General features: G+C 43.3%; 1 protein-coding gene across 3 annotated transcripts; it reads left to right on the plus strand.

The window, feature by feature from the left end:
• On the plus strand, nt 1–27,624 carry prickle1a (prickle homolog 1a). Of its 3 annotated transcripts, none has more exons than XM_077569330.1 (8): nt 1–186; nt 19,889–20,107; nt 21,791–21,904; nt 23,123–23,260; nt 23,750–23,953; nt 24,334–24,520; nt 25,330–26,199; nt 26,288–27,624. In XM_077569330.1, exons 2-8 carry the CDS (start codon nt 19,913–19,915, stop codon nt 27,121–27,123), a joined length of 2,544 nt encoding a protein of 847 aa, XP_077425456.1. In that variant the 5' UTR covers nt 1–186; nt 19,889–19,912; the 3' UTR covers nt 27,124–27,624. The 3 variants fall into 3 exon arrangements, with proteins under 3 accessions (XP_077425456.1, XP_077425457.1, XP_077425458.1); XM_077569332.1 differs by lacking the exon at nt 1–186 and adding an exon at nt 19,041–19,150 and having other exon boundaries at nt 19,378–20,107; XM_077569331.1 differs by lacking the exon at nt 1–186 and having other exon boundaries at nt 19,036–20,107.
• The last annotated feature ends 239 nt before the right edge of the window (nt 27,625–27,863 follow it).

A 27,863-nucleotide genomic window follows, 5' to 3' on the forward strand; every position in this document is an offset into this window, starting at 1 on the left:
GATGTTGTGACAGCGCGCTCGGCCGTGGGGTTGGGTGGGGGGTCTGCATACTCGCCTAATGAGCGACCCGCCTCAGTTTTTTTTGGATCCTTCATCATTCACACACCGATGAGACGCTGTGCGGATCGGTTTTTCGGGACTATTGGATTTGGATACTCGCGATTGGCACCACTGAGCGATTTGGAGGTGAGTGGAGGAGACGCTTTTACCTTTGACGGTCATTTGTTGCAAGCAAACACTTCATCGTGTGTTTTAGATCGGTTGTAACTTTTAACAATACACATATTATTACATTAAGAGGACCAGATACATTTTCCACTCAATTCCTCCACCGGTGCGCTTTTACGCACCGACACCATGCAGCAGCAGGAGACTCGTTTCACTTTCCCTGCCCTTGGAGGCCCATTTGGAAAAAGTAAACTCACAAAAAATAAACAGTCAGGGTGGTGTGGGAGTGTGCACGGACCCCCGCCCCCTCCCTGCCCCCACGGGGCTCCAGATGTATGGACTCAGCTGTCGCCTGTCACTTGGGTGACAACTGCTCCGCCGCTGCCTGCGCGCCACTGGGTGGATGTCAAAAGGGCGCCGTGGAATTGTGTGAAGAGGAATGCACACGCGCGCGCGCGCGCACACGGAGGAGAGGTGGCAATAGATGAGAAGTCACTCTGGAAATGTGTGTGGAGAAGTGCATGAGCACAGACGGCCACAATGTATGTCAGCAGACACCCACATGATTTAAAAGAAGATTAGCAAATTTGTTTTTGTTTTTTTAAATGGTGGTTGTGGATTTCAGGGGTGTCGAACTGCAGTATCATACTGAAAGCTGTTCCTAATATTTTGGTCATCTGATGGAACATAATTGATAGGCCACATTATGACTTTCCTCGGAGCGCCATTATATGACTTAAAAACCCCATATAAATGCATGTCTCAATTTATTACAGATACACAACAAATTAATGGATAGCAAGTTTTGAAATCAGAAGCCTGTTAAAAAAAAAAAGTTTGATCAACTATTTTTCAAAGGGTGATTGATAGCAAAAATTGCTTGCAATATCTCAATGTTATTAAAAATGAAGAACATTTTTTGCCTTTGCAGGCCCCATACAATGAGGAAGAAGGCCACATCTGGCCCGTGGGCCTTCAGTTTGACACAGGTGCTGTAGAGCAGTGTTTAACTATATGTTTTTTACTAGGATGGATTTGGTCCTGATCATTCCTAGATGAGAAAAAAAGGACAATATTTGTATGTAAAATATGTTAAATATACCTAGATTATTTTATTGAGGAAAAAAAATGCTTTCATTGTATTGTAATTTGGTTAGAATTAATTTAATTATAAATATATAATATATCTAAATATGTAATATATATTTTAAAGTATATCTAAAATTTCTTATTTTAGTATGTTTTTAAATGTTCTTATTTAAAATGCACCAATCAACAAAAATTTGGACCCTGGGCCACACTTTGCTCTTCATGTTCGCCAGTCAAAAAAACAACAACGAAAAAACAAAAAAATAACATGAAGCAAAGTTAACAATTTAGATCCAATAAGTACCACCGTATTCAATAGTAAACTATGAAATTATTTTAATATTTTGGGTATCTTATCTATTTATATGGTACTTTTTTCAGTTTAATATACTAACTTTATCACTATACTTGATGTTTACAATTGTGGTATATTCATATTAACATCACATAGAGTGTTTTGTTTTTTAAACACTGTAACAATATCAACTAAGCTGTAATTGCAATTGCAAAGGCGTTTTTATGAGATTTGGACTGTAGTGTACAGGCGTACCTAATGTTGTGACCAGTAGGTTTACAATTAAAACTCCCTCCTCATCTCAAAGGAGAACGTCACCCACAAAGAACGTTCGAGCAAAAATTTACTTTTCCAAGGAATGAAGAGTGCGGTAAACCTCATTAAAGTCTTGCGCATAGCAAAAGTCAGCCAGCCTCGGTTGCTACGGTCACAGGTGATGATGTCACCGATCCCAGAGCACTTTCGAGTTGAGAGGCCCTGGATGAGGTGTTTGTTTTGGACACGCGGTAGTGGGGGTTATTTGAGGTATTATGGTGGAAGTGGGATTAATAACCGTAGCACGCTGATGAAAGCATTGGGCCAATGTATCTGAATGACTATGTGATTGTTGCAGTTGTTTTGAAACGTTTAATAAGTGAGAGGGACTGACAAACTCGGAAGCGAGCACACGAGCAAGGTGATGGTGTCACCTAGTGGTCACATGGGAGGTTGCTTGAAATACACACGGAACTATTATCCACCTCCAATAAAGACGTATATATGGTTTCATTCTGTTCTGTATTCCAACTATATGAAATGGACGGTTAGAGCCTTTGTGTTTGCTCTCTCACTTTGATTCTACAAGCACGTCAATCATACACATGCTTCCGCTGTGTAACAGTTACAACAGTCCTCCTGGAAACACCTACATCCAGACTAACAATCCTATTGTTAACTGCCCATTCTGCACACACTCAACTTTAAACTATTCTCCCAAATTAGAATGAACGTGGCTGTAGATATTGTTAGATATTTATAGACCAAAAGTAACCTCAAGGGAATTAAAGGTGCCATGAATAGAAACAAAGTGGCCGACAGTTGGTGTGGAAGTTTTGAGCAAACATTTCTTAATTTCTTCTTGGCTGTATATATGATATTTAGAGTTTTTTTTTTTTTAATTTATTCTGGGAGAAATCATTCACCTTCCTAGGTAATCTGGAAATACAAATACTAGTTCCAGAGCCAAATTATCCACATCCAAAAGCAATTATTAAATGTGAGGGCTATTTTTTAAAGTAGCTGTTTTTGAGCATTTCACTTCACTTAAATAAATATAATAAATTAGATAATTCAAGGCAATGGGGTAATGTTAGCAAATTTGTTTATTCAGAAGTGCGTATGAAAGTGGGTAGCCCTTGGCATTAATCATCAGCTATTCCCCAAAATCTAGCTCTCACTACTTTTATGCTTGCTGAACTGAGGTCTCACGTGATGTCGAGCATGACACTGGTTCAAACTTAACGGGGATTTTTTGGGGGTGGGGGGTTGTTGAATTCCAAATATAAACGACGTCAGATGTTGTTCCACTGTATTGTAATATTAGATATGAGTTTAACTCGTTCCATTATTACATTCATAACGCAGAACACTCCTATCTAAAATTCCCATTAAAATGAATGGAAATGTCACTAATACCTTTCCCCAAAATATTGAAACTTGTCTTTGGTAAGAAAAAAATAATTAAACAGAAATGAAAGATTTAAACCGTTTGTGCATCATGATTGAAGATGGTTGAAGGAGTTATAATAGCCTGTCTATGGCGTTTTGCACTGTGTGTTAGCATTAAGCTAGCCTACTTCTGTCAGACGATGTTGTTGGTGTTTGGCTAAATACACTTTGTGTAATTTTCTTTGTTTAATGTTTTGTTTTCAAGTCAAATTCTAATTTTTGCTCATGACTAAACAAATCAGCTGAGTTACAACTTCAACTCATAAATTGAGGTAGCACTGTTATGCAGTTTATCAGGTGACAGTGCACAAGAGCAGTGATGTTTAGGAGCCCTGTCAAATAAATGTTTAGCACATGGGGCTAAGTTGTGGTAGCGTTTAGTACAGGGGCAAAGCTGCCAGCTCTGCTTTTCGTCGCAGCACCTTGTAAGGCAGCTTCCACGCCTCCACTGGTGGACTTTAACAATGCGTCGCAAGCCCAATACCAACGGCGGACATAAACATGCATGCGTATGTGTCACGGTTGCTTTTGGATTGGACATGGAGTGAACGTCCACGGACTGGCAGTGTCCCGCATGTTGATTTAAAAAGTAGAACGAATCATCCTGGCCTCCCCCAATTCCCATAAATTGTCTGTAAGCCAAACACTTTGGCAGCCTTTTATACCTCACACTGGGACCAGTTTGTTTCAGCAGGCCCCGCGGGAGCAAGCACGAGGAAGAGGGGGTGTGGGTTCGATTTGGCACGCAGCAAAAACTGAGAACTGTAAACAGGTGGTTCTCAATCTGGGGTCGAGGGGCCTCTGGGGGGTCCTCGAGCTATAGTTTGGGGTCTGCAAAATAACAGCAAATTTTATCGGCTGCAAGGACACTGAATTAATTGGGGATACGGTTCAAGCGCGGGCTCGCCGCGGTCGGACACAAGTTCCTCCAGCATCTGCCTGCACACATTGCATCCAGATGGGAAGCATTTACTCCCACTGCACTGCAGTGATTAAAAGTAGTTAGTGATTTAGCGCTTGCAGGCGCGTAGCTCTGCAGAATGATGTTAGCGAGACTGGGGGGACCCGACGCTTACCGCACGTTGTAATTGCGGCGCTAACTATCAGACCACCGCGTTGATGAAAGTGGTCCTTGCCGCACACGCGTCTCATTATCGCCAATGCATTAGCTTTATCAATGAATGCACAATTGATGTCGTCATGACTCCCCCCCCCCCCCTTTCAATAAAATATGCATTATCGGATGTCTCTTAAAGATATCTTGAGCAATTTAATTTGAGTTAACCAACTTATATAACCTAAGATTCATTTTTGACCCAACTCAATCAGGTTATTCAATTACCAAAAGGCTGGGTCAAATTAAATGAACAACCCACAAAACAACACAAAAAAATGTGTTGTTTTGTGGACTATTCATTTGACCCAATTTTTAAATAACTCCGATTGAGTTAGCCCAAACGTTGGGTTATTCAATTAACCCAAAAAGTTGGGTCAAATTAATAACCCACAAAACAACCTGTTTGCTTTCTGGGTTTTTAATTTAATTTGACCTAACTTTTTGGGTTAAATTTTTTGACCCAACTGTTTTTAGAGAGTATGGTGTTCCACAGGGTTCAGTTTTGCTACCCCTTCATTTTCATTTTATTTGCTGCCCCTGTGTTGCATTTTAAGAAAGCACGGTATTTCCTTTCCCTGCTATGGAGATGATTGTCAGATCTATGTCCCGCTAAGCTAGTACATCTCACCCTGCTGACCTGGGCCACCTGGCGTCTTATCTAAAGCAAACAGTCTCAAATTTGGGTTTTAAATAGGACCGGTAAATTGGTTCCGTTGCTGAATCGATTTTTTTAATCTTATGCAACTAAAGCCTAGTAATGCCTCTCCTTTCACAACAGCACTTAGCAAGGGTAATCCATACCTTTGTTGCATCTCGGTACGGCTTGATTACTGTCATGTACTTTATTTTGGAGCCAGCCAGCCCCCCTTGAAGTGTCTCCAGTTGGTCTAAAATGTTTAGAGTTCATTTTAAGATTATTTTATTTGTCTTGAACTCTTTAAATGGTCTCGCCTCACCTTACCTCTACGCACCTGGCCGGTGCCTCAGGTCAGTGAACCAGACATTACCGAAGGTACCGAGGACTAAACTGCGGCTCAGAGTGGATCAAGCTTTTTTTCGTTACTTTGGAATGATGTCGGATTTTTACTTTATGTATATCACTTTGTATGCAGCTGTGGTTATTTTTAAAGTGCTCTATAAATAAAGATGAGCTAAGTTGAGTAGAAATGGAAATGAGTTATTTTCCTGTTTCTTTGAATGTTCATTCCTGGTAAGAAGCAAACATGGTCAGATACAGTCTAGTCATTCAAGGGAAAAACATTCAGCAAGCAGGGGATTCAGCAAAACCTTTCCGGACCCCCGTCCTGAAATTATGCAAAACATGCTCACAAACACCCTCATCCCAACCCTTCCTGTGGACCCTTCCTCTTGATCCCCCCGGCCCACGGCGGCGCAGGGGTGGAGTCAGTGGGCACGGCCGATAAGAAAAAAAAGATCGGCGGGGTTTAATAATGGACCGGCAACAAAGTGATTTCCTGCCAGGACATCTTTTTTTCTCAAACCAGCAATTTATTGCTTTTTCTTATCGAGGGCAACACAAGATTGCTTTGCCAAATCACACAATGCTATATTTAACTAGAAAATACATTCTAATAATAGACCAAAAGAACATAAAAGAGCTCTCTATATCAACTTCTCTGTCGTGGAAATCTGCTTCTTACTGAGATTGTTTTTTTATTTATAGTTAGTATAGATAAGGCTTCCATCTTGATTCCCAACCCATTAGCCAGACACATGAAGAAGACAGGAGCTTTTTGTCACATATACTGAACAGCCAGTACTTGCCAGAAATTCCTCCTGAAATGTTGCTGTGGCCCTCTTGGCAGACTGATGCGATGCAAGGGAAGGTATGATGTCAAGAAAAGCCTACTAGAACAACTGAACTTTATTCAGGATTAATTGGAGACACTTTAAATAGTGGCAGGTGTGTGCTGGCTCCCATTTAACATGGGTCTGAATGTGATTGGATATTCTGAACACAGCCACAAGCCCGATCATATATCAATTGTTATTTGTAGTTCCCATTTCTTTCTTTTTTTCATATTTCAATTGAGCTATTACACAGTGGTTTACATTCATGGTGAACAAAGTTTTGAAAAAAAAAAAAATCAAATTAGTAAACTTGATTTATTTTAATTTTTTTGTGTCTACACTCTAAAAACATTTGGATTAAAAAAAAAAACCTCGCTCATTGACATGCCTGGGAGGCGGGTGGATCGGAGCATGGGGATATCATTTCCCTCTGCTCCGGTTCACCTGCCTCCAATTTTAATGCACCACACACACACACTTATGTATATACACTGGGTGGGGTCACACTCACGGTTTAGGGGTAGAGTTCGCCAGTCGGCGAGCTGGCGAACTCAGTAACAGGGTTAGTTTTTCACTTAGATCGTTGGGGTGACGACCGGGGCCTCTCCCCGCTGGGCCTGGGGTTCGGGGGTGCCGCCCGTCCTCCGGTGCCCCCATCTCCCCTTCTGTCCCTGGTGTTCCGTCCCTCCGAGTGGTGGGGGGTGGGGTTGGCGCGGATGCCCTCTCCGCTCCGCTGCCCGGCCCCTCTTCGGCGCCGATGCCTGGGTGCGGTGTGTCCCCGGGGTCTGGGGGTCGGGGGCGGCTTGGTTGGGGGGGTGGTGGTGGGGGTGCGTCTGGGGATTTGGGGACCTGGGGGCGGTTGGGGCTGGGTTGGGGTGGATGGGGGGCGGGGGGAAGGTCGTGGGGGGAGCGGGGGTTGTGGGCCCGTGGGGTGCCTGGTGGGCCTGCAGTGCCCCGTTCTGCTGCGTTGGGTGGGGGGCGCGGGCCGCGTTGGGGTGGGGGGCGCTCCTGCTCCTGGGTTTGCTCTCCGGCCGGTGGCAGGGGGCCCGGGGGTCGTCCTTTGGCGCGGCCGCGGCCTGGGGGGCCCTGAGGTGTTGCGCTTGCTCTGTCCTGGCGGGGGTCGACGGCTCCCCTCTTTGGTGGAGATTTTCATGCATGCCAGATCCACCACACCAGCATCTATCGAAACTCAGACACAATCTGTTTCTCCCTCAGGTCATTGAATCGGTGGAGGCGGGTGTCTGTGGATCTCACTCTGCTTCGTCTGTCCTTTCTACTTTTCCTCAGTTTCTCCTTCGGGCCCTTGAGGTCTCCCTGATTTGTTGGAATTTAGATGTCTCTGGGGTTGGTGAAGGACTCTGGTTAGTGGCCCGCCCGGTGGGTGGTGTCTGGTCGGTGCTGGGCTTCGCTTTTCTTTCTTTTCTTTGGTCTCTCTTCGGGTCTCCTGGCGGCCCCACGACTCTGGCTGGATTTTGAAGTGTTCGGTTTAGGTGAACGGTATGAGATTTTTTTTTTATTACACGCACGCACGCACAAACACATACAAAAAAAAAAAGGGAGAACAATGTCGTCCAATATTTTTTGAGTTGTTTTACACTAAAAGACCGATTTCTTGACTCAAAGTTGGTTCAAATAGACCCAAGTCAAGGATCGGTCCATTTTTTTTTTACCCATAGTTGGGTTATTTTTGACCCAACTGTTTTTAGAGTGTGGCTTATCATTGATGATTGGAAGGTTGCCAGTGTTGAATGATTTTTGGCCTTCACTAAAAAAACACACACACACAATGATGATGTCTAATAGGGTAGTTTCTTTCATAGAGTGCCCAGTAGGCCTGGCATCCTTACTGTAAAAGTGATAAGGCCACCAGTTACGTCCGTTTTTCCATTTCCTTTTAAAACACACACACACACACGGTAATGACCTCATGCCTGGAACATTACAGAAGGGCCTCATGAGAACTTTGGACTGGTTTTCACAAAACCTGATTACAGCAGACTCTCATGCATGCACGAGCACTATAGAGCCTTCCTATGTTATTTTCCTTAGGAAGCGTGAACACATTTATTTATTTAAAAATTAATTTTACATGAATGAAATACTGTTTGATTGAGAGAGTTTATCACTTACGTATGCTAAGGCGAGTAGCGAAGTCAAAATTGTAGTAAACTATTGTATTAAAAATAACTTCTTGGCTGTCAATATTTTAAAAATCTAATGATAAACAGTAAGTTTGGTGATAACTGATTGTGTCTTCTTGTGCTGTGATATTCTTACGCCACTGCACAAAGTAGTTCATTGCAAATTGTACAGTAGTGTTGTAAACTGAAGACTTCTTGTAAGCCCCCCCCCTCTGTGTTCGACCTTACAGGCTCCATTATGTTTTACTATGCCTCATATTCATTCATTATTGAGATCATTCTTTTTCTTCTTCATATCTCAGGACAGATATTCCACACGTCAGTGCACTTTATATGAGAAGGTGGGGATGGGCACGTTTATCTGTACGCTGAGGTATGCACCGGCTCATCTTCATTTGAAAAGTCATGAAAGGAAACATGCCGCCATACATTAGAATTTTTATGAAGTGTTTCCCAGCCTTTATTGAGGTAAGGCACCTATTTTACATTTGATAAATCTCACACCACTATGGGGGTTTGGGAGTAATCATAAATACTGCGATTATGATGATCGTATCTCATTTTACTTTTGTGAAATCTGGTGAATGGATTGAATGTTGTTCTACTCGGCAGGAAGCCATCGTACCTTCTGTCATCTAGTGGAAGAGCATTTAATTGTTCTGCCTGTCACTATACATCGCTGGCGTGGATAGATGAACATACTGCATTTGCGGTTCATAAATAACAATTTTGGACAAATCAAGTGAAACTGGATCATTTCCTGTGTCCGTAATGAAGATCTTGGAATCCTGGTTGGGAATTGCTGCTTCATTCAACTGGCCTCATTATAACCACACAACACGTTTGAGTGACTGTACACTGCTCAAAGTTCCGCATCTCGGCTTACACACAAACGATTTTCGAGTTTGGTGTAAGTTTCTATGAGTTTTACTGGAGTAACACAGCGCTCCCGTCATCTCGATCGTTTAGTGTTAAGATCATCTCAGCTGTTTTAGATCAGTCTTATCCTAAAGTCTTTTGGCCTTTACGACGATGTGACAGAAACTCTATAACTTGTCTTAAAATGTGAGCAGGTGTGAGATGATAGCTTTCCAAGGGTCTTTTCCAAATCTTCTGATGTACAAGTAGATTAAGACTGAACTTGTTAAAACCGCGTTAAGTTTTTCTGCTGCATACTCCTGGAATATGCTACAAATCACTCAACTCAATTGCAATCAACTCATCTTGTACCAGTTCAATAATACAAGCAAGAACTATTTTGCTTCTCAACGTACAAGTTTTGAGCTTAGTTTGCTTTATAGTTGTAATTTTTTCCAGTTTCTAACCTATATCCTCTGGAAGTGAATGAAAATGAGGGCAAGCATGTTCGTTTTGAAGTGCAGTCCAGTTCCTTCCCAGTGTGCAGCAGCGCTGGAGCATGTGCTTAATTAGAACGCTGCAAAAAAAAGGACTGCAGCCGAGCGCTTTCTCCAGGAATGTTAATCATTAGTGGGATCCCGACTGAGAAGCCCTTAACTGTTATAGACCATCGCTGGATTCTGCGGGGGTGGGGGGGGGGGGGGGTCTTTTGAAGCCACACCGTTTTGGGGTCTGAAAACGCTTCCACGTGTGTCCCGAGGATGTCTTCTCTTCCTACTAAGAGTCGCTCATTGCCCTCCGTGGGGATGGATTTTTCGCCATGTGAAGAGAAGGATGTTCACCTTCAGAGAGAAGCCCCAGATGTTGAAGGGTTGACTTTTTTACAGCCGCGGTCAAACTTTTACGCGCAGGTAGGACAAACTATTTCCTGCTCATTGTCAACATCTTGACAGTCAATACAATAAAGCGCACACTTTCCTACTCCAGCTCGCCAAGTTTGTCCAGGGAGACCACACATGACAGGGCTTGCCCCTTTGCTCATCCAGAGCTTTTGTCGGCGCGAGTGCGCAGTGTCAGAGTCATCAGACAGCCACAGGCTTTTGTTGAGTTATAGTGTCCTCAAATAAAGGGGGCTTCCTCCCGTTAACAGCCCCCCGGGAGCTCTGCTGCTCCACTTCCCATTGTTCCACAATGAGGTCCCACTTTTACAACTAGGTGAGAGGGTGTCAAATTGAGGGTGAAATACGAGCGCTGCTGATCGGGCGTCCCTGCAACGTTTGGCGAGGCCGATGGATAGAAGATGAGGGGTGGAGACAAGTGGCGTGCCGGATCCCAAATTGAGTTTTATGGAATGACATCACCGTATTTGCCCACTAGGAGCTAGGGATGTAACGATAACGGCAATGTGGTGAAATCGCGATATTAAAATTGCCACAATATTGTCGTCGTCATGTCACGATATTAAAAGCAGCTCATCTGTTAAAAAAAAAAAGTCAGGTTGATTTCCATTTGTGCAGTTCTAGCACCCTCTGGTGGCTAGTTTTTTAGTGCAGTTTAATTTTCACAAAGCATGTTCTGGCCCTTTTATGTTTAAAATCTACACTAATGGTCAGATGAAGGGGAACGTAATATGTTTGTGAACCGAGTCAATATGTGGAGGAACTCAATGTGTGCGTGGAATAGCAAGTAAGTGCCTCAATATTAAGTTGAGTTAAGCTATTAAGTGTTTTTTTATTTTTTTAGTATGAGATTTTTTTTTACAATATTGTGACCTTTTTTATATCGCCAACCTCCCCACTTATTGTGATAATATCGCATCGTGATGTTTGGACATTGTGACATCCTTATTAGGACAACGGACACCACTGTCATCCAGAAGATGATTATCAGAAGCATGTCAGCATGCTGCTTTAATATAACCATGCAAAAAAATGCAGGACTGCGACCCTGGAGGACTGGAGTTTGAGATGTAGAGGATTAAACCGATTTTCTTCTTCCAAGGGCTTCGCACACAAAAAAATAAAGGATGTCAAATAAATTGTTCACGTTAGCTCATTTATGCTAAAATGCTAAACCAAAGCTTGTTGACGAAGTCAAAAGTCAAGTATTTTTAGATGCCAGCAGCCCGGTATCCTACTAGGATCTGTAGAATTCAAGAAGCAGAAGTCTCTAAATCTCCACAATCAGAACCAAAACAAAAGCAATCTGTACTCAGATGACCTTGACTCAAAGCAGAAAATGGAGCAAAGGCAATATGAATCAAAATGTGACTGTTTTAGTTTTCGGTTTCTTGGTGGTTTTAAAAACTTTGAAATGCTCTATATAAAATTAATGTAGTAGTAGTAGTAAGGGGTGTTGGGCCAAGACAGGCAAACGGCACAAGCAGTGTAGCCCTCAAACCACAGTTTGGACACCACTGGTATAGACTAAATCTGTCTCCTAAACAAACTAATAATCCATAAAACAACAAAGTGTGTGACAGTTAAGACAGCATTTTTTTTTTTTATCTCACTTTTCTGTAAACCAAAGCAAAATCAGAGCGAGATGGAAAAGTAAAGGATGTCCATGCTTGCTAGAAGCATCCAATAGAATATGCTTGGCAAAACAGTGCACCGGGTCTCTGTTTGGATGAATATTATAGTCTCATAAAAACTTCAAGCACAACAACCTACATAATATGTAGCGTTAAAAAAAATATATACTACGGCAAGTCCATATGCTGTACAGTAAGATGCCAACTCTCAGCATGCACTTGTAATGTAAACAGTGAAGTATAGCGCATTGTGTTGTCATATGAGCCACAGAATAAACGTTGTATTATTGAAATAATAGCAATAAAATATGCAGCGTGTACTAAGGAAATGTAAAATCACAATAGATTTGTTGTAAGTTACAGAACAGTCATATTAATGGTTATTGTAAGAGATATGGACTATAATGTTAGATCATAATAATAGAGCTATATTTACATTAGGAGCGTAGAGTTTAAATAGAAATATTAAAATATAAGAGGGCAAAGGTGGGGGGCTAGATAGTAACAGTCCTTGTTGCATTTGTCGCTATAGTATTTGGCTAAGTCATGGTAGTTTAAGCTAGTTGTTTAAAAACAAAAGAAGCTAAAAATCTGTTTTTTTTAAGGTCCTTGTGAATGGCTGGATGTGACACGATTAATCATCACTCAATTCCACTGTACATAACATATAATCATGGATTATTATTGTCCCACTACATACCCTAAATGTTTTCCTGTAACGTTTATTATTGTGGTGGTGTACAACTGCACTGCATCACACTTGAAAGCGGTTTCTCATAGCTTGTAATGTAACCCTTGCCCCTTTTAAGACATTTTCCAGAAAAAATAACAGCGTTATCCCCACTAGGTCCCTGTGACATTATTTTTCTTGAGTTCCAATAAATACACCGTGGCAGAAAAGAGCCGGGATGGAAAAGTCAGCTGTCTGCGGCGTGTCGCAGTGAAACAGTAAAAGCAGGGGTTACGCCAGGGTTAGGGGGCTAACAAGCCTCCAGTCTGACCTGAGTTTGGCGGCCGCAAACCAGCTAAGTCAATATCAAGACGCTGGCTGCCCCACCAGTTGACCTTTTCCTGCCTCTTTCGAGGCGTAAAAAGGATTGTTGTTACAGTAGAGTGATAGGCTTTTATTGGCCTTTATAACCGGGGCTTTTGTCGGGCCTGTGTCCTGCTAATACCCGTTGGCCAGTCATTTAAACCTGGAGAATGCCTACTTTTTATAAGGTGGCTCACACACAAGTGAGAGGCATTCTTCAGCGGGGTCCTCAATGACGGCGAGTTAAAGACTGACCTTCCCTTTGCCCCTCTGCCGGCATGGATTTACGACATGTCTTGGGACTTTAATTTGACTTGTTTGAATAGATTACATTAGGCTTGAACTCTTGCTGCTGTCCCCGTCTATGGGATTCCTCCGACTTGATGCTTTCCTCTCGTGAAGGACGTGTTTGGACCAGAGAAAAATGCGGCTTTATCGTGGGGTGTTCCTTTGGATGATGATCGCCTTCCTCTTGTCCTGTCCTTCTCAGGGCATGCTGGTCATGGGCTACCTTGCCGCTAGCTTTTTTTTTTTTTTTTACACCGGTGAGAAGGTGCAGACCAGGTGTGAGGTGCCGTTCAGGTCGTTGTGGCTATGACCGGGGAATGGGCCGTAAAGCCCCGAGGCGATAGATTTATTGGTCATCTGGTGCTCTCAAAAGGTCACGGGTCAGGGATGCATGACTTTATATTATTCAACGATCTGAGGTGAACCTTGAACTGTGTTTGTACCTCTGACAATGGCGCAGTATCTAAGCATGAAATTCCGGGTGCTCAGTAGATGCTTACGCTTTGGATCACGAGTTGGGGAAGCTATGGGCCATATACCGACTGTGAGAGGATTTGATTTGGCCATGCAATTCCAAACCATAAAAACCTCCCAGCAACTGTAACATGTGAACAGAAAGGTAAGCTAAAAGGCTGTTTTTCGCCATCTTTACTTTCAATCAATATTCTATCACGTACAACTTGCAGGTGGCTAACTTTCTTGTATACTTGATAGCTAAGGATGTTTATTTTCAAACACTGAGTTTTATTTCCATTATTTCATTTGGGAATCTTCATTTTTGAAATCCATTTTTCACAGACAGACAGCTCCTTGGTTTTTAATGTTAGTTACATTAACTTGTATTTGTATCTAACTGGCTATCCATCTAATTGTCTAGCTAGCTGTCATCTAGCTATCCATCCATCCAGCTAGCTATTTAGCTACTATATCCAACCATCCATCTATCTATTGAGCTACTCTATCCATCCATCCATCTGCGTAGTTATAACGAAGCCAAGTATGTTGTAAGCGTAAGCACATTTTAGGACTGGGTGATATTAGCTCAGTATTACATCAAGGCGTTTTTACTCAAAAATACATAGTAATATCTGTTTGATTACGGCATCAGATTTTTCTAGGTCACCCCCTGCCTGAGATTATTAATAAAGTTTACAGCCTCACACAAATCCAACTTTGGTAGCAGCTACTATGAAGGCTGTTTCCTTGGATTTAACATGCCATTCAAGGCAGGATGCTGTGCTGCCCGGCCCCTTAAAGATGTGCTAATGGAGCAGGGGGTTCAGTGTTTGGGATGAGCACTAAAGCCGTCGTGAAAGGCTAGCCTGTCCTTCCTGGCCTTGGCTGCTGCAATGGCTTTGTAGCTACAGTACAATCGTGGCTAAAGCATATTTAGCAATCAAAGAGAGAAGTCCCAAAATGCTCACTGACGATGAATTGACATGTCCTACAATAGATACATATGTAGTTTTTTTGTTTTGTTTTTTTAACGCAAGCTTCCTTTGGACAGAAAATTGACAGCTCTCATCCACCGCCCACAAATTTTAATCTGAATATGAAAAGTGGGTGAAGGCAAAAAGGGCTGGAAAGACAGCCAAGGAGACGCTGTCAATCATACACAGAGTTCAGCCTGACGTGCAGTCTGTGGCTCAAACTGATTTAGCTCATTATATTTATGACACAAAAAACTGCCAATAGAAGTAATTGATAAAAACATGAATGATGAGCAATGTAGCCATCAGAATCTCAGTAGTAGTAACGACAGTAATACATGATGGTGGGTGGATCTTTGAAGTTATGTTAGAAGACTAACTTCACAGTCTCCATTTAAATCTTAAATGAATGTCAACCTATGTACCTTTTTTCAATATTTTGTGGCTAACACAAAGCTGCCACTAAAATAAACAGCTTCTTCCTTTTTTCTTAACACAATCTACAAAGCACAACACAGAAAGGTGTAACTGTCCAAAGATTGACTTGAAACAGTCACTTTTGTTTTCTGAGGCAACAGGAAGAGCCTCATGTTGTGACATTCCTTCAGAGGTGAAGGAGAGGCAGAGGTCAGCTGCAAACTCCCTGGGGAGTTTCACTGGATGGGCAGGTATGTACAGTCTCTTTTTACGTCTCAAAGGTACGCTTCCATGCCTTCGGACGCAATAAAACCAACCACAGGATTATTGGTCAATCAGCAGCTCGTTTGATGAGGACCGTATCCTAAAAAACTACAAGTAGATGAGCTTGAGTTTAGTTTATTAAAAGGACAGTGACATTAACATTAAGAAGATGGCTGCACCAGATTTAGCACAATGCTAGTTTCCATCTATGGCGGACAGTACGTTGTCTTTAATTTAAATTAAGACTTTTACAGTTTATGTGATACAGATGTTGTGTACCAACGATTAACTCAGCATTTTGTATGACTCAAGACATTAGCACTGATTCAGTCAGTTTCGGTAGGTAACGTGGGAAACCTCCCTGATTTGATAGGACATGCTGATGTTCATGAGGAGGTGGAAAATCAACCCTATAATTAAAAAGCTGTACCGAGCAAATGCCTTGACATCGTTGCTCACTTGAGAAGAGATCAATCAAATCCCAACTATCATTCACCACTCTTCCCTCATCTTTGAATTGCTATAGCATAAGAGGAATGCCACTGCGGGTAAGAGATTGGCCAGTGAGGTTAAACGAGCCCCTGTGTCAGTGACATGTTACTTAAGATTCACGGTTCCTACCATTAACTGGCGCTTTTCTCATTTGGGAGCCGGCGTTTGAAGTACGAGGGGTGGGTCAAGCAGAGGCATTACCCAGCGTTACCCTGCTGTGACTGGCTGCCGGTGAAGGGGCTGGGCTGAGGTTAAGGGGGGGTTGGATTTAGGGAAGTGGGAGAGACATGGGCAAGGGATGGCCATCTGCTATACACACACCTCTCAAATACCTCTGGTGCTGTGACATCGTGCCGGTAACTGTGTCGACCACTCTGGTGGAGGCTGCTGACTAGTCCTCTGGATTAAGAGTGTTGACGATCATGCGTAGTACATATAGAGCTGAGGCGTTGCAGAAGAAACTAGGACAGGCTGCTGATAAGATCACTTTTCTTGCTTGGCTCGGGAGAGTTGACCTGAACTGAGGTAAGAATAGCTGGGAAATGACAGAGGACTGTGTCATCTCAAGAGATTCTCAGCTTTGGTTGTGGCGATGGGGAAAAGAGAAACTCTCATTCAGGGGGTAGAAACAAACAAGCTGATCCCGCTTTGTAAAGTCAAGGAGTCTCTTCAAGCATATGTCAAAGGTCCTAGTTTCTTGTTCTTGTTAGTCCAAAGTGAATCCACTGGGATACTAAAAAATGGCAACATGTGTGTCCTCATTCATCCTGTCCGGAACATGCAGGTGGTCCCTCTGGTGGGGATGACACTCCCTTCCATTTGGTCTTGGAAAAACACTCCTCTGACCACAAAAAGGGTCAGACCAAACAGTCTGTCTGGTCCCCTAGCCAGACCATTTAGATTATTATTCTAAAATGTTCAGGTATACACAATGATGCAACTGTTTTAGAATTCTAAGTTTGTAATGCTTTTTCCCAGCAAGGCAACAAACCACAACTTGTTGACAGGCTGCCACATTTTTGCCGTGAACGGTTTCTTTTCCAAAAGCTGAACTATCTTGTAGGATGCTAAAGCAGAATTGACAAACTCGAGCTCTGGATCTTTGAACAGAAAAACAAGTTTTCTTTGTCAAATAGAGGCTGCATTGCTGAGCCAGGGGCCGGGCCGGTCCAAACTGACTGAGAGCACTGTGTTGACTTGTATGCACGTCCATCAATATAGACAGTGATTCAGACCAGAAGCCGCTTATTTATCCCGCGCAGCCACCTGAAGCTTGTTAGGCCAATGCTCTGGTGTCTGGACATCACAGGACATGGATTTAGAGTGTTGCTAAATACTTTTAAAACACCAGAGGCAGCTATATTTCTTGGTACGTCATAGTAGGAGGTCCTGTGAGTGGTTAGAGCGTAAAAAAAAAAAGATAACACATGATGCGGTGAAGAGCTGAATGGGAGTTTTGTTCATTGTCTTTTTAGGACTTTTCTGACATAAAACATACTTGTTTAATGTATTATAACACATTTTTTATGAGTTTCCATCATTCAAACTGTTTTAGCTTCAAAGAGGCTAACACCCAAACCCCCCCTAGTTCCCTATGCGGCTATGCCCTATGTGGGCAGATCAGTCAGATATGCAGGATTGCAGCATCCAAAGCCATGTTAACAAGCACCAGCACAAAAGAGCTGAGAGCCTGTTAACATTCAGGACTGCAGGGGTCTGGCTTGTGTGGGTGGAGGGTGGCAGTTCAGGGATGAGGTGGGGGGCGCTTCAATGATGGTCCGCGGGTGAGAAGGTGGGAGTTTAAAACTAATGACAGAAAACATAGACCCCTTGTTCACCCGGGAGGAGGGAAAGTTTAAAAGCCGACACAAGTGATGAGTCAGTGAGTTGGCAAGTCAACCTGAGCATGGCCAAGTTAGCTGGCTCAGTGCTTCTGTCATTCAAGGAAGCATTGGAGGCTAAAGTGAGAGGAAATGAGCTGCATGACAAACTAATGGAAAAATTAGCATGTGAGCAGATGTGCTTGTAGAAGAAAAGAAGGGGGGCTTTGACTAACACTGACGCCAAACATCCTGTCTTACGATTTGAACTTCAAGCCAGACATTCCTGTGATTCAGGTTTTCGTCTGTATGGAACAACCAAACGTCTTAATGAAGCACATGGTCAAACGTGTGACCAGAGAAGCCTATAGTTAGCTTCCCGCTCGCTGCTCTCGAGCATGCCTGCATTTTTGCAGGTTATTTTGGTCTAATTTGCAAGTCAATGGAGGCGAGCGGAACAAGGGACTGTCTTTCTTCCCTTTTTTTAGGACAGGTTATCTGCCCATGCCTTAAATGTCATGTATGAGATAACACAGCACCAAAAAAAAAAAGACTAAAAAAAGTGAGATAAACAAGCTCTTGATGGAACAAGCACCCAGTAAGTTCCTCAACAAAGGCACTATTGTTTCGGATATCAGATGTGATTAATGGGAGATGTCAAAGCCAAGGTGCTTGACTTGACATTTAGCGCTACAATGTAGTCACATATCCACAACTACAATAGCCTTCAGTAGACAGCAGAGCTCTACCACGGCAATAATGCCAGTCTCTGTTAGATTTGACTTCCAAGCTCAGTAAATCATTTAATAACGTATGTCAAATGGCCTCACAATAAGACCGGTAAACCAATCATTAAAGATGGTGAACTTGTTGCCACACTAGATACCAGAATTTCCCAGAGGATTGATAAAGTAATGTATTGACCTAACAAACATGACAACTCATCATTCAAGACTACACATCCAGTCATTTGCGAAATCTTACATTTTACAATGACACAAAATCATGTTATATAGAATTAAGCCTTGCCCAAAGACACGTGGGATAGGCTCCATTTGACCCTAGTGAAGATAAGCAGTCCAGAAAATGGATGGATGGATGGGATTACAACTAATTTATTAGCCACTAGTCTTCTGCAATGTTTTATTAAAATCGTTTTAGGATAACTTTGCCAACGCCCATCTGACACGGTCAGTCTTACTTCTGATGCTTTTTTCCCCCGAGCAGGCCTGAGAGAAATGTCAGACCACAGGTAAAGTTATTTTAAAATGCCTAATCATGTCTAGAAGAATCTAGCATGCTGCTATCTAAAACCCTGTCGCCATAAACGAGAAGCAGGGACTAAACAACTGACAGGCTGTTTATGGATTCAAGTCTATCACTGGTATTTTGTATAAAAGTCCGCCCTGTGTACTATTCCGCATATTCAGACCTCTAAAATGATCTAGTCTGTGTTCATAGGCTGCGTTTGAGTGTGTCTGGTTTTGTCAGCTGTCTTGCCGCGGCCTCGGGTGCCCTTGCCGGCCATATGGGGGGGGGGGGGGGCAAGGGGGGTTTCAAGGGCCCAGGTTGCTGGACGCTGGCCGGACTCCTATTTGATCTCAGCTAGAGGCGCTTGGTCTTTGAAGAAAGGCCACAACTGGACATACATTCTTCTCTTATGTGTCTTTGTGGAGCTTCATTAAGGTGCACCAAAAAGTCTTTTATACTTCATCCCTGATCAAAATTAGAACAGCCAGTAGATCTCATAAGATTGTACTACCAAGACAGAAGTACATAGACTTCAATGTTTCTTTTATACATGATGTATTGATCTATTTATTGTCAACCACAAAGCCTAGCCGTGCTTGTAAAAATAGTGTACAAGGCCACCCCATGCAGTAAACACTGTGACTGTTTGATCTCCCTTCCAGATTTTGCCTCTGTGACATTGTCACTATCCGCCGAGCCTTCTTCCCTAGCTTCACCTGTCTGCCATTTCTGTGTCCGTTCGCAAGATGAAAGGACGGATCAGACAGTGGCTGCAGCAGGTTGGAAAACAAACAGCCACCAGCAAAAGGAGAGATGAAGGGAGAGAAAATGGCCTCGCGGACATTCCCCATATGGTGGCCTTGTCCCATTGTCAGGCCAGTGTTTAGACAGACCCCAGGCTCAACTGATCACGCCAGCGCGGGTCACTTGCGGCGGCCTCTCTTGAGACATAGAAGGGCACACAGCTAGTGGCTTGTTCTCACTTTTAATTTGTGGTACATGGAAAAAAAACTGACACAAGACATGAAATGCAAACCAGGAAATGGTTCCTTAGACACCATAAGGTGCCTATAAAGAAAAACAATGTTTTGATTCAATGACTTGATGTGAAGGAGTGATAACAAGAAATTATCATTTCAAGACCTAACAAATATTTCTCCGTCCCCTGTCTAGTAAAAAAAAAAAAAAAGGCATCTGATGAGCCTGGCAGGTGCGAAAATGGCGGCGTCAGCTGCTGGCTATCAAGGCGGGGCACGCCAGCGAGACTTGATCATGGAGCAGAAAGTCAGCAAACTGACGTCTGGCTTCCAGCGCAGTTCTACCTCGGATGACGACTCCGGCTGCGCACTGGAGGAGTACGCCTGGGTACCACCTGGCCTTCGGCCTGAGCAGGTGAGCTTAAGAAAATAATTGCCTATATGTTATCCAACTGCATGTAAAGAGCAGTATGGTATTGATTCCTTCCCAGACTACTATCAACAGGCATCAATCTATAGACTTAATCGGGAGTCGGAGCCTATCAGCTACTCCAGTGCTAGTCCTGGTCTGGAAGGTTAGATTTGTGACAAGACAAGGAGATGGTCTCATAAGAAGGACAATATGATTACTGATATAAATGAATCAAATGTGCCAAATGAATCATTTGAGTGACTCGTGGTGGCAAAAACTATTGTACGAGGAGTCCAAATACTACGACACGAAACCTATGAAACCTTTCACCAGAGTCACCAAAAAGATTTGGTACACTATTGTTGTTTTGGCTGAGGTAACCCTAAATCACTATCATTTTCAAACCTTTTCAAGGAGACAATTTCAAAACAATAATATGATGTCAAGAAATGTCCAAAATTAAATTGTGACGAGAAACAGAAGGGTATTTACTGTACACATGAAGGAATTGTTATCAACTGAGTGTTATTCTATTAACAAGTACGACAGCATATACTGTATCTGTTTGGATCTTTCCCGACATTACCACCCTGAATAATGACGTATCCTCTTGATGGAGAATAAAAACAGCGTTGACCTCGTTCTAATTTCCCACCAGGTTTCTGCTTGTGCCCTCATTAGTGGCGTTCAGCAAGTTACACACCGGTGTCGCGTCGCAGTGGATTTAGGTTTGCTTTAAGGCTTATTGGTCTACCTTACAACCACTAACAGGCAGGATGTCTAGTTTTTATTTATGAACTGCGCTATGGTCAAGTCTGCTTGTGATTATCAGCGATCTGTTTTGGAGGACTTAGTAGGTTGAGCAGGATCGGGAATTTGGTGTGGGGGGGTTTAACAAGCCTTTTCCTCCACAAACACGCAAACATAAGCAGGGCAGTTAGTCAAGCCCGGAGGGCAGCCGGTGTAATTTGGCATATTTTCTAAACTCGCCTGTGTGTTTCTCTCTTCTCCTTTTCTGACTTCATCCTGCTTTTCCTTTTCAACCACACACGGAAACAAATAAGGGGTTAACGGGCCCGAGAAGTGGCTCACAGACCAAGAGAAGTCCAAACATGTCGGGGACTTTTGTTTGGCTAATGCATGGGTCAACTGTAATGTCTTTACTGCACTCATTGCCTTGAATGGTGCATTATAGTTCATCATTATGGTAAAGAAACACATAGCTGCCTATTCCCCAGCCCCCGGGGAGCTGGATGAGGGGTAATAGCAGCATCAAAATGTGCATAATTTATGACGGGGATGGGGGCAATGTTGAGGTTGATTGTCAGTGTAAATTGCCATTGCTCCCCTTCTTTAGACGGCCCGAGCTGCAGGAAGTCCCCAAACACATAAGACCAGCACATCCCACCTCTTTATCTGGCTGGCTCATAAAGTTTACTCTCGAAGTGGTCAGCCACAAAGGTCAAAGTGCCACCGCGACAGGCTGCTTTGTCCTATCCCTAGAGACAAGCTTATGAATGTTAAAAACAAAAACAACTTAATTTGAACTATTTAGACATTTATAATGTATCAAGAAAAAAAAACAACATTTCGCAACATCTCATATTGAACATATTTTTGCCTCAGTTTGAGTCAAAGAATTTGCACATATTTGTTGTTAATACCAATATATAATTAATTCCTTAGGTCCAGCTGTACTTCTCCTGTCTGCCTGAGGATAAGATTCCGTATGTAAACAGTCCGGGAGAGAAGTTTCGAATCAAGCAGCTACTCTATCAACTACCGCCGCATGACAATGAGGTAAGAACTTATCGACTGCAACATCAGCGCGACAGTTACAGTACAGTAATATTCAGTTTGATTGACTGTCAGAAGTATGAATTTACCAATAAAGTGACACCTTGACTTAGGAGTTCAATTTGTCTTGTGACTGAGCTTGTAACTGAAAACTTGTAGGTTGACGCACTTACAATATACAGGAAGTCCTCTCGAGTTATGTCGTATGCGACATACGTCGTTCTTTACGGCGCCCGTGCCTCGTCTGTAGCACCTTCTTTTTCATTAATTTCCCACAGTAATCACGGTATTTTAAAGTTATTTTAAATTGTGTTTTTACCTCCAGCAAAGGACGTCCATAGAGCAGGTCGGCTCGCCATCAGACGCGTCACATTTCCGTGGTTAAGTTTGAATTAGCTCCGCTCTGCCGTACGTCAGCAATGAATGTCCGTGCGGAAACACGAAACATTGGTTCTGGGTCACACAAATATGTTTATTTAAAATTACTGTAACTACAAAGTATTTTGATGTACCGTAAATATCGACTTTAGCGGTGTCCAAAGTCGAAATTCTTGTTAAATCGCCAGCGTACGACCCGAGGACTCCCTGTATGTTGAAATATTAGAAACAACTCCCACTGCAGTTCTTCTGTCACCCCCTTGGCATCCTGGTCAACATCCCGCTGTGGGATTGAGGTCACAACATCTTGTAGACATCTTGTAGCGTGGGCACAATGCAACTTCTGACTGGATACTTTAATGTTGTTTGGTGGTCCGCCGCCCCCCTAAACTGGATTCCTGTCATAGCGGTGGGTTTTTACAAGGACGGCTCAGCAGGGGAGAGGGACGCAGATTGAAAGAGGCTTTATGTGATGCCACCGCCACTGCCGTGGCACCGCGCTCCCACACGGCTTGTTCTTTTCTTTTGTTGCCTGCCTTCTTGATTTCACTTTAAACAGAGGCCCTTGTTTGTGTAAACGTCTGCTTTGCCCCTTGTTAAGTCTTTGGGAAAGATCAAGAGGGCTTGTTGTAAAAATCCGGTTGTCAATCAGGGCCCGTGGGTGGAGAAGTACTGTATTAGGGGAGTAGGAAGGGCAAGCTAGGGTCAAGAGTTGCCTTTGTTCACCTCTCCTAAGTCTTAATTTACAACCTTGTACTCTTAAGTAACATTACCGCAGCAACATTTGACCCATTAGAACAAATTGTCTGATGTATAACTCAGAATGGTCTCATTCATTGCCAGATTCGTTACTGCCAGTCTCTTAGTGAGGAAGAGAAGAAGGAGCTACATATGTTCAGTGTCCAGAGGAAGAAGGAAGCCCTTGGGAGGGGCGCACCGAAACTGCTGCCCCGCAGTTGTCTCAACAGCATTTGTGAGCACGTGAGTAGATTCCAGGCGAACCCACAACACTCTCACGTCTTTGAACTATTGTGTTCGTCGGCATCTGATTCAATGTCATTTAAAGACTAATCATAAAAAAAAGAAAGATAGATGATGCACTCTTAGTCTTAACGGCAGTAACGTAGTAAAGTTAAGTAGACTTTGGTGCATCTGTACAATGTACAGTATTTATAAGAACCTGACGTTCAAGCTAAATATGCAGCCAACGTCTTTTCGGCTTGAGTGGTTCAGTACAGTGTTCTACTTATTTAACAATGAACATTGCTCTCCCAAGCGGATCATAAAACATGTCAAAATAGCCTTGACGAAGCTTTCCTTGGACATTACATAGATTTGATTTCCTATTCACAGTGGTTAGAATAGTTTAGATGAGCTGTGACCAATGACATTGTGGCCAGAAAACAGAAGAGGCAGTTAGTTTCTGAATATTGATTTGCGGAAGAACTAATCATGCGTGCATATTTGCAGTGCGGTGAGAACATCAACGGTGGAGAAATGGCAGTGTTCGCGTCCAGGTCGGGCCCCGGTTTGTGCTGGCACCCGGCATGCTTTGCTTGCTCCACATGCAGCGAACTTCTGGTGGATTTGATCTACTTCTACCACAATGGGAAGATCCACTGTGGAAGGCACCATGCTGAGCTACTCAAACCTCGTTGCTCAGCATGCGATGAGGTAATCCCACAATTCTACAACCTAACTACTGTAATTTTCATGTCCCTGTTTTGGAGGTGAAATAATTATTTCTCTTTATGGCCACAATAAGTACATTTGACTGCAGTGCTGCTATTCTCGGTGGACAAGGACCTAGAGCAAGCTAAAAAAAAACAGATGTAATTAACAGCCATAGAAATGCATTTGGGCGGGCAGGAGGATTTAACCCCCAAAAATGTGTCCAACAAATGCTGATAAACATTCAAAGTATGTTTTGAATCTGGAAAAAAACAAATCTGCGGGTGCCGATGTGGAGGCCGACTGTACCGCCTGGGGACATCCAGAAATCGGAACTGTTTACATACAAGATTTTAGTATGAGTGTGCATATTTGCCTTCCAGATCATCTTTGCTGATGAGTGCACAGAGGCTGAGGGGCGTCACTGGCACATGAAGCACTTCGCCTGTTTTGAATGCGAGACCGTCCTGGGGGGTCAGCGTTATATCATGAAAGATGGACGCCCCTACTGCTGTGGCTGCTTCGAGTCTCTTTACGCAGAGTACTGTGAAGCATGTGGAGAACATATTGGTAAGAAATGGCACCATGTTCAGAAATTGCTTAACCCTGGAGAACCCAAGAACCCTTTTCTTCTTTGGAAAATTATGAATTATACATTAAATGACTGCTATAAGTTCACTGAACGCCAAAATATATGTTTTTTCAATTTTAACCCTTTTTTTTGAACTAGCTCAGAGTTGCTAATTCATCAAAATATATATATAAAACATACTCCTAGGCATTCTGCAACATGATATGAAATAGATTAACAAAAAAAACACAATTTTACCATCTGATGGTTTGCTGACAAGATGGTTTTGTTTGGATTGATTTCCAGCTCAACAAAACAGCATGTTGCCAGCCATCTTGTCACCACCACTCTGGCTCGTGTAAGTGCAATATTCATCCACTAGATGGCCCCATGCAGGGGTCAGAAGTGGCACTCTGGACTTTTGAAGTTAAATTTGTAAAAAAAAAAAAAAAAAAAAAGGTCTTTGTTATTTGAGTAGCAGGATTTATAGGGCCCAAATTGGACCCCGTGGGTTCTCCAGGGTTTTAAATGCTGAAAAATGCTAAAACCGAGCCAAGGAAACAAATCAGTTGGGGATTCACAGCACTGATTAAAATGTAGTAAAGAAAGATGATTGAAAGCTTTCGGGCAAGGCATAATATTTTCTTTTATCTCCTTGATGAAAAGTCTAGCGTTTCAGATCAAGTCTGGAAGTGCAGCCTATTTAAAACTTGAGTGCTAGGCTGTCCTTTATCTGAAAACCCATCCGTCAGGACTGAAAAGCTCTGGGTAATATTAGTAATCCACTTAAAAATTCCCTGTTTTCCAGGTGTTGACAATGCTCAGATGACCTACGATGGTCTCCACTGGCACGCCACCGAGAGCTGTTTCAGCTGTGCCCAGTGTAAGAGCTCCCTCATGGGCTGCCCCTTCCTGCCACACCAGGGTCGTATCTACTGCTCCAAGGCGTGCAGCCTCGGGGAGGACGTGCACGCTTCCGACTCATCCGACTCGGCCTTCCAGTCGGCACGCTCACGCGAATCACGTCGCAGTGTGCGCATGGGCAAGAGCAGCCGATCGGCTGACCAGTGCCGTCAGTCGCTCCTTTTCTCGCCTTCGGTCAACTATAAATTTCCTGGATTTAGTGGAAACCCCGACGACACCATGACCAACAAGCTCGCCCACTTGAACTTATCTGATGAGCATTTCTGGAGGGGGCGTGGTGAGGAGACTGAGGCCCCCGAAGATCAGGAGGAGGAGGAGTGGGCAGAACATGAAGACTACATGACTCAGTTGCTATTGAAATTTGGTGAAAACGGGGTCTTCAGACAAGCCGGTGACTCCAGACCCACAGATTTTTGGGTTGCAGAAAGAGATGCCAAGTCAAAACAGGAATCATTCAAAGCTGCTAGCAGTAGTGGTGAAGGAAGGGGCAGCCTGGCCAGCAAGAAGTACCAGGCTGACATGTACTGGGCCCAGTCACAAGACGGGCTCGGGGACTCAGCCTACGGTAGTCACCCGGGACCGGCAAGCAGCAGAAAGATTCAAGAGCTTGAGCTCGACCAAGGAGCTAGCGCAAGCATGGAAGATGAGCCGCAGTGGTACGGTGGATCTTTGGAGTGCATAACAGACGAGTTCAAGAAGAAGGATCAGAATGTCCGAGACTCTATGGACTCACTGGCCCTCTCCAATATTACTGGTGAGCAACAACATAGCTCAGTTCTTATGTATTAATGTAGTAATCAAATGATGTGCCGGATTTTTCAAAATGTGTTCCTCTTTTTCAGGAACCTCTGTTGACGGTGATGGTAAAGACAGACCTTTGGTATACTCCATGCAAGGATTCCACGATCTGGAGACAGAGGACTGTGAGAAAACAAGTAACATGGGAACCCTCAACTCCTCCATGTTACACAGGAGTACAAATTCGCTGAAGAGCCTCGTATCCGAGCAGGAAGTGGAGGAAAACGTTGCTGAAGAAGAGGTGATACCAAAACCACATGTGCCTGCCCTTAGGCGGACGCGTTCACAAGCTAGACAGCAGCAAGTGAAATTCTCTGATGACGTGCTAGACCGCTACAGCGATCTCCAGGTGCGACAGCCCCCGATGAGCGAACGAACTCGTCGCAGGGCGTTCCATTTTGAGGAGCAGGACCAGGAAAGTCACTCTGGACGCAGCCGTCACCATCACAGAAGGCGTCGCAGCCGGAAGACTCGCTCTGACAACGCTCTTAATATTTTGCCAAAAGAGAGGGCCCAAATGGGCTACGGAATGGACTGCAGACGGAACGCGCATGATCCAAGGAGAGAGCACGGGTTCCATGGACACCCACCATCTGGCACCATGTCAGATTACAGACTTCAGGGCTCAGCCATGGGTAAGTTCTTAGATCTGTGTGGGGAGGATGACGACTGGTGCTCCACATGCTCGTCCTCGTCTTCGGATTCTGAGGAGGAGGGCTTTTTCCTGGGTCAGCCCATCCCTCAGCCAAGGCCACTTAGACACTACTATACTGAAGACTTGCCCAGCCCTGTAGCAGGCATGTCTCCCCTCCCCTATGGCCAACGGACTAAACCCAAAAAGAAGAAAGGGCATAAGGGTAAAAACTGTATCATTTCATAGGCTTTATCTTCTGCTCCTGCAAAAACAGTGAACCTGCGCGCTAATAAATGTTTGTCATATATCATAACTGATTTGTTAGTGTACGCTTCTGTGGCATTAAAACTTGCTGGTAAATTCATTCAGTATTTCAGAGTAATGCATATTTATGAAAACATGATCTAAATATATTGATACTAAATGTATATATGTAGAGATAAAAATTAAAAAAAAGTGGCTATTTTTATACCCTTGGCTTAATGACATGCTTATGTACAAAAATAGCATTAACATTAAACTAATGGTAGAGCCCCCCCACCACCCCCCAGTCTCCCTAATGAAGGTGCCACACATTTTGACTTGTGATCTTATGTCTTTAAATACGTGACGTTGAACTGACTTGTGCAGCTCTGACGAGAGAGAAACCGTTTCTTCGAGTGACGGGTCATTTTTTAGTGTAAGACAACTATTGTAATCTGTATAAATGTATAAACTGGAGTATAAGGTTAAAATAACTAATAAAAAATGTATATAAAAAAAAAAGTCCCGATGTGTGTTCTTTGGGGTAGGATGGGTAGTGACGCGGCGGGGGGTTGCCAAAGCAGACAGTGAAAATGAAAAATGGAATAAACTGTTCCATTCCATTTTGGAGGCCGTGACAATGTGAATGAGTGTATGAATAATGTATCCATTCCATTGTAAAGAGTCTTTGAGTGTCTAGAAAAACGCTATAAAATCAGACACATTATTTTTTAAGAGTAAAC

The sequence above is a fragment of the Vanacampus margaritifer genome, chromosome 6, assembly GCF_051991255.1.
Source record: "Vanacampus margaritifer isolate UIUO_Vmar chromosome 6, RoL_Vmar_1.0, whole genome shotgun sequence".
NCBI classification, from domain to species: domain Eukaryota; kingdom Metazoa; phylum Chordata; class Actinopteri; order Syngnathiformes; family Syngnathidae; genus Vanacampus; species Vanacampus margaritifer.

Coding starts and splice junctions, on each gene's coding strand:
- prickle1a (XM_077569330.1), top strand. CDS start 19,913: ATGAGCCTGGCAGGTGCGAAAATGGCGGCGTCAGCTGCTGGCTATCAA. Junction 21,905..23,122: donor TACCGCCGCATGACAATGAG/GTAAGAACTTAT, acceptor ATTCATTGCCAG/ATTCGTTACTGCCAGTCTCT. Junction 24,521..25,329: donor AGCATGTGGAGAACATATTG/GTAAGAAATGGC, acceptor CCTGTTTTCCAG/GTGTTGACAATGCTCAGATG.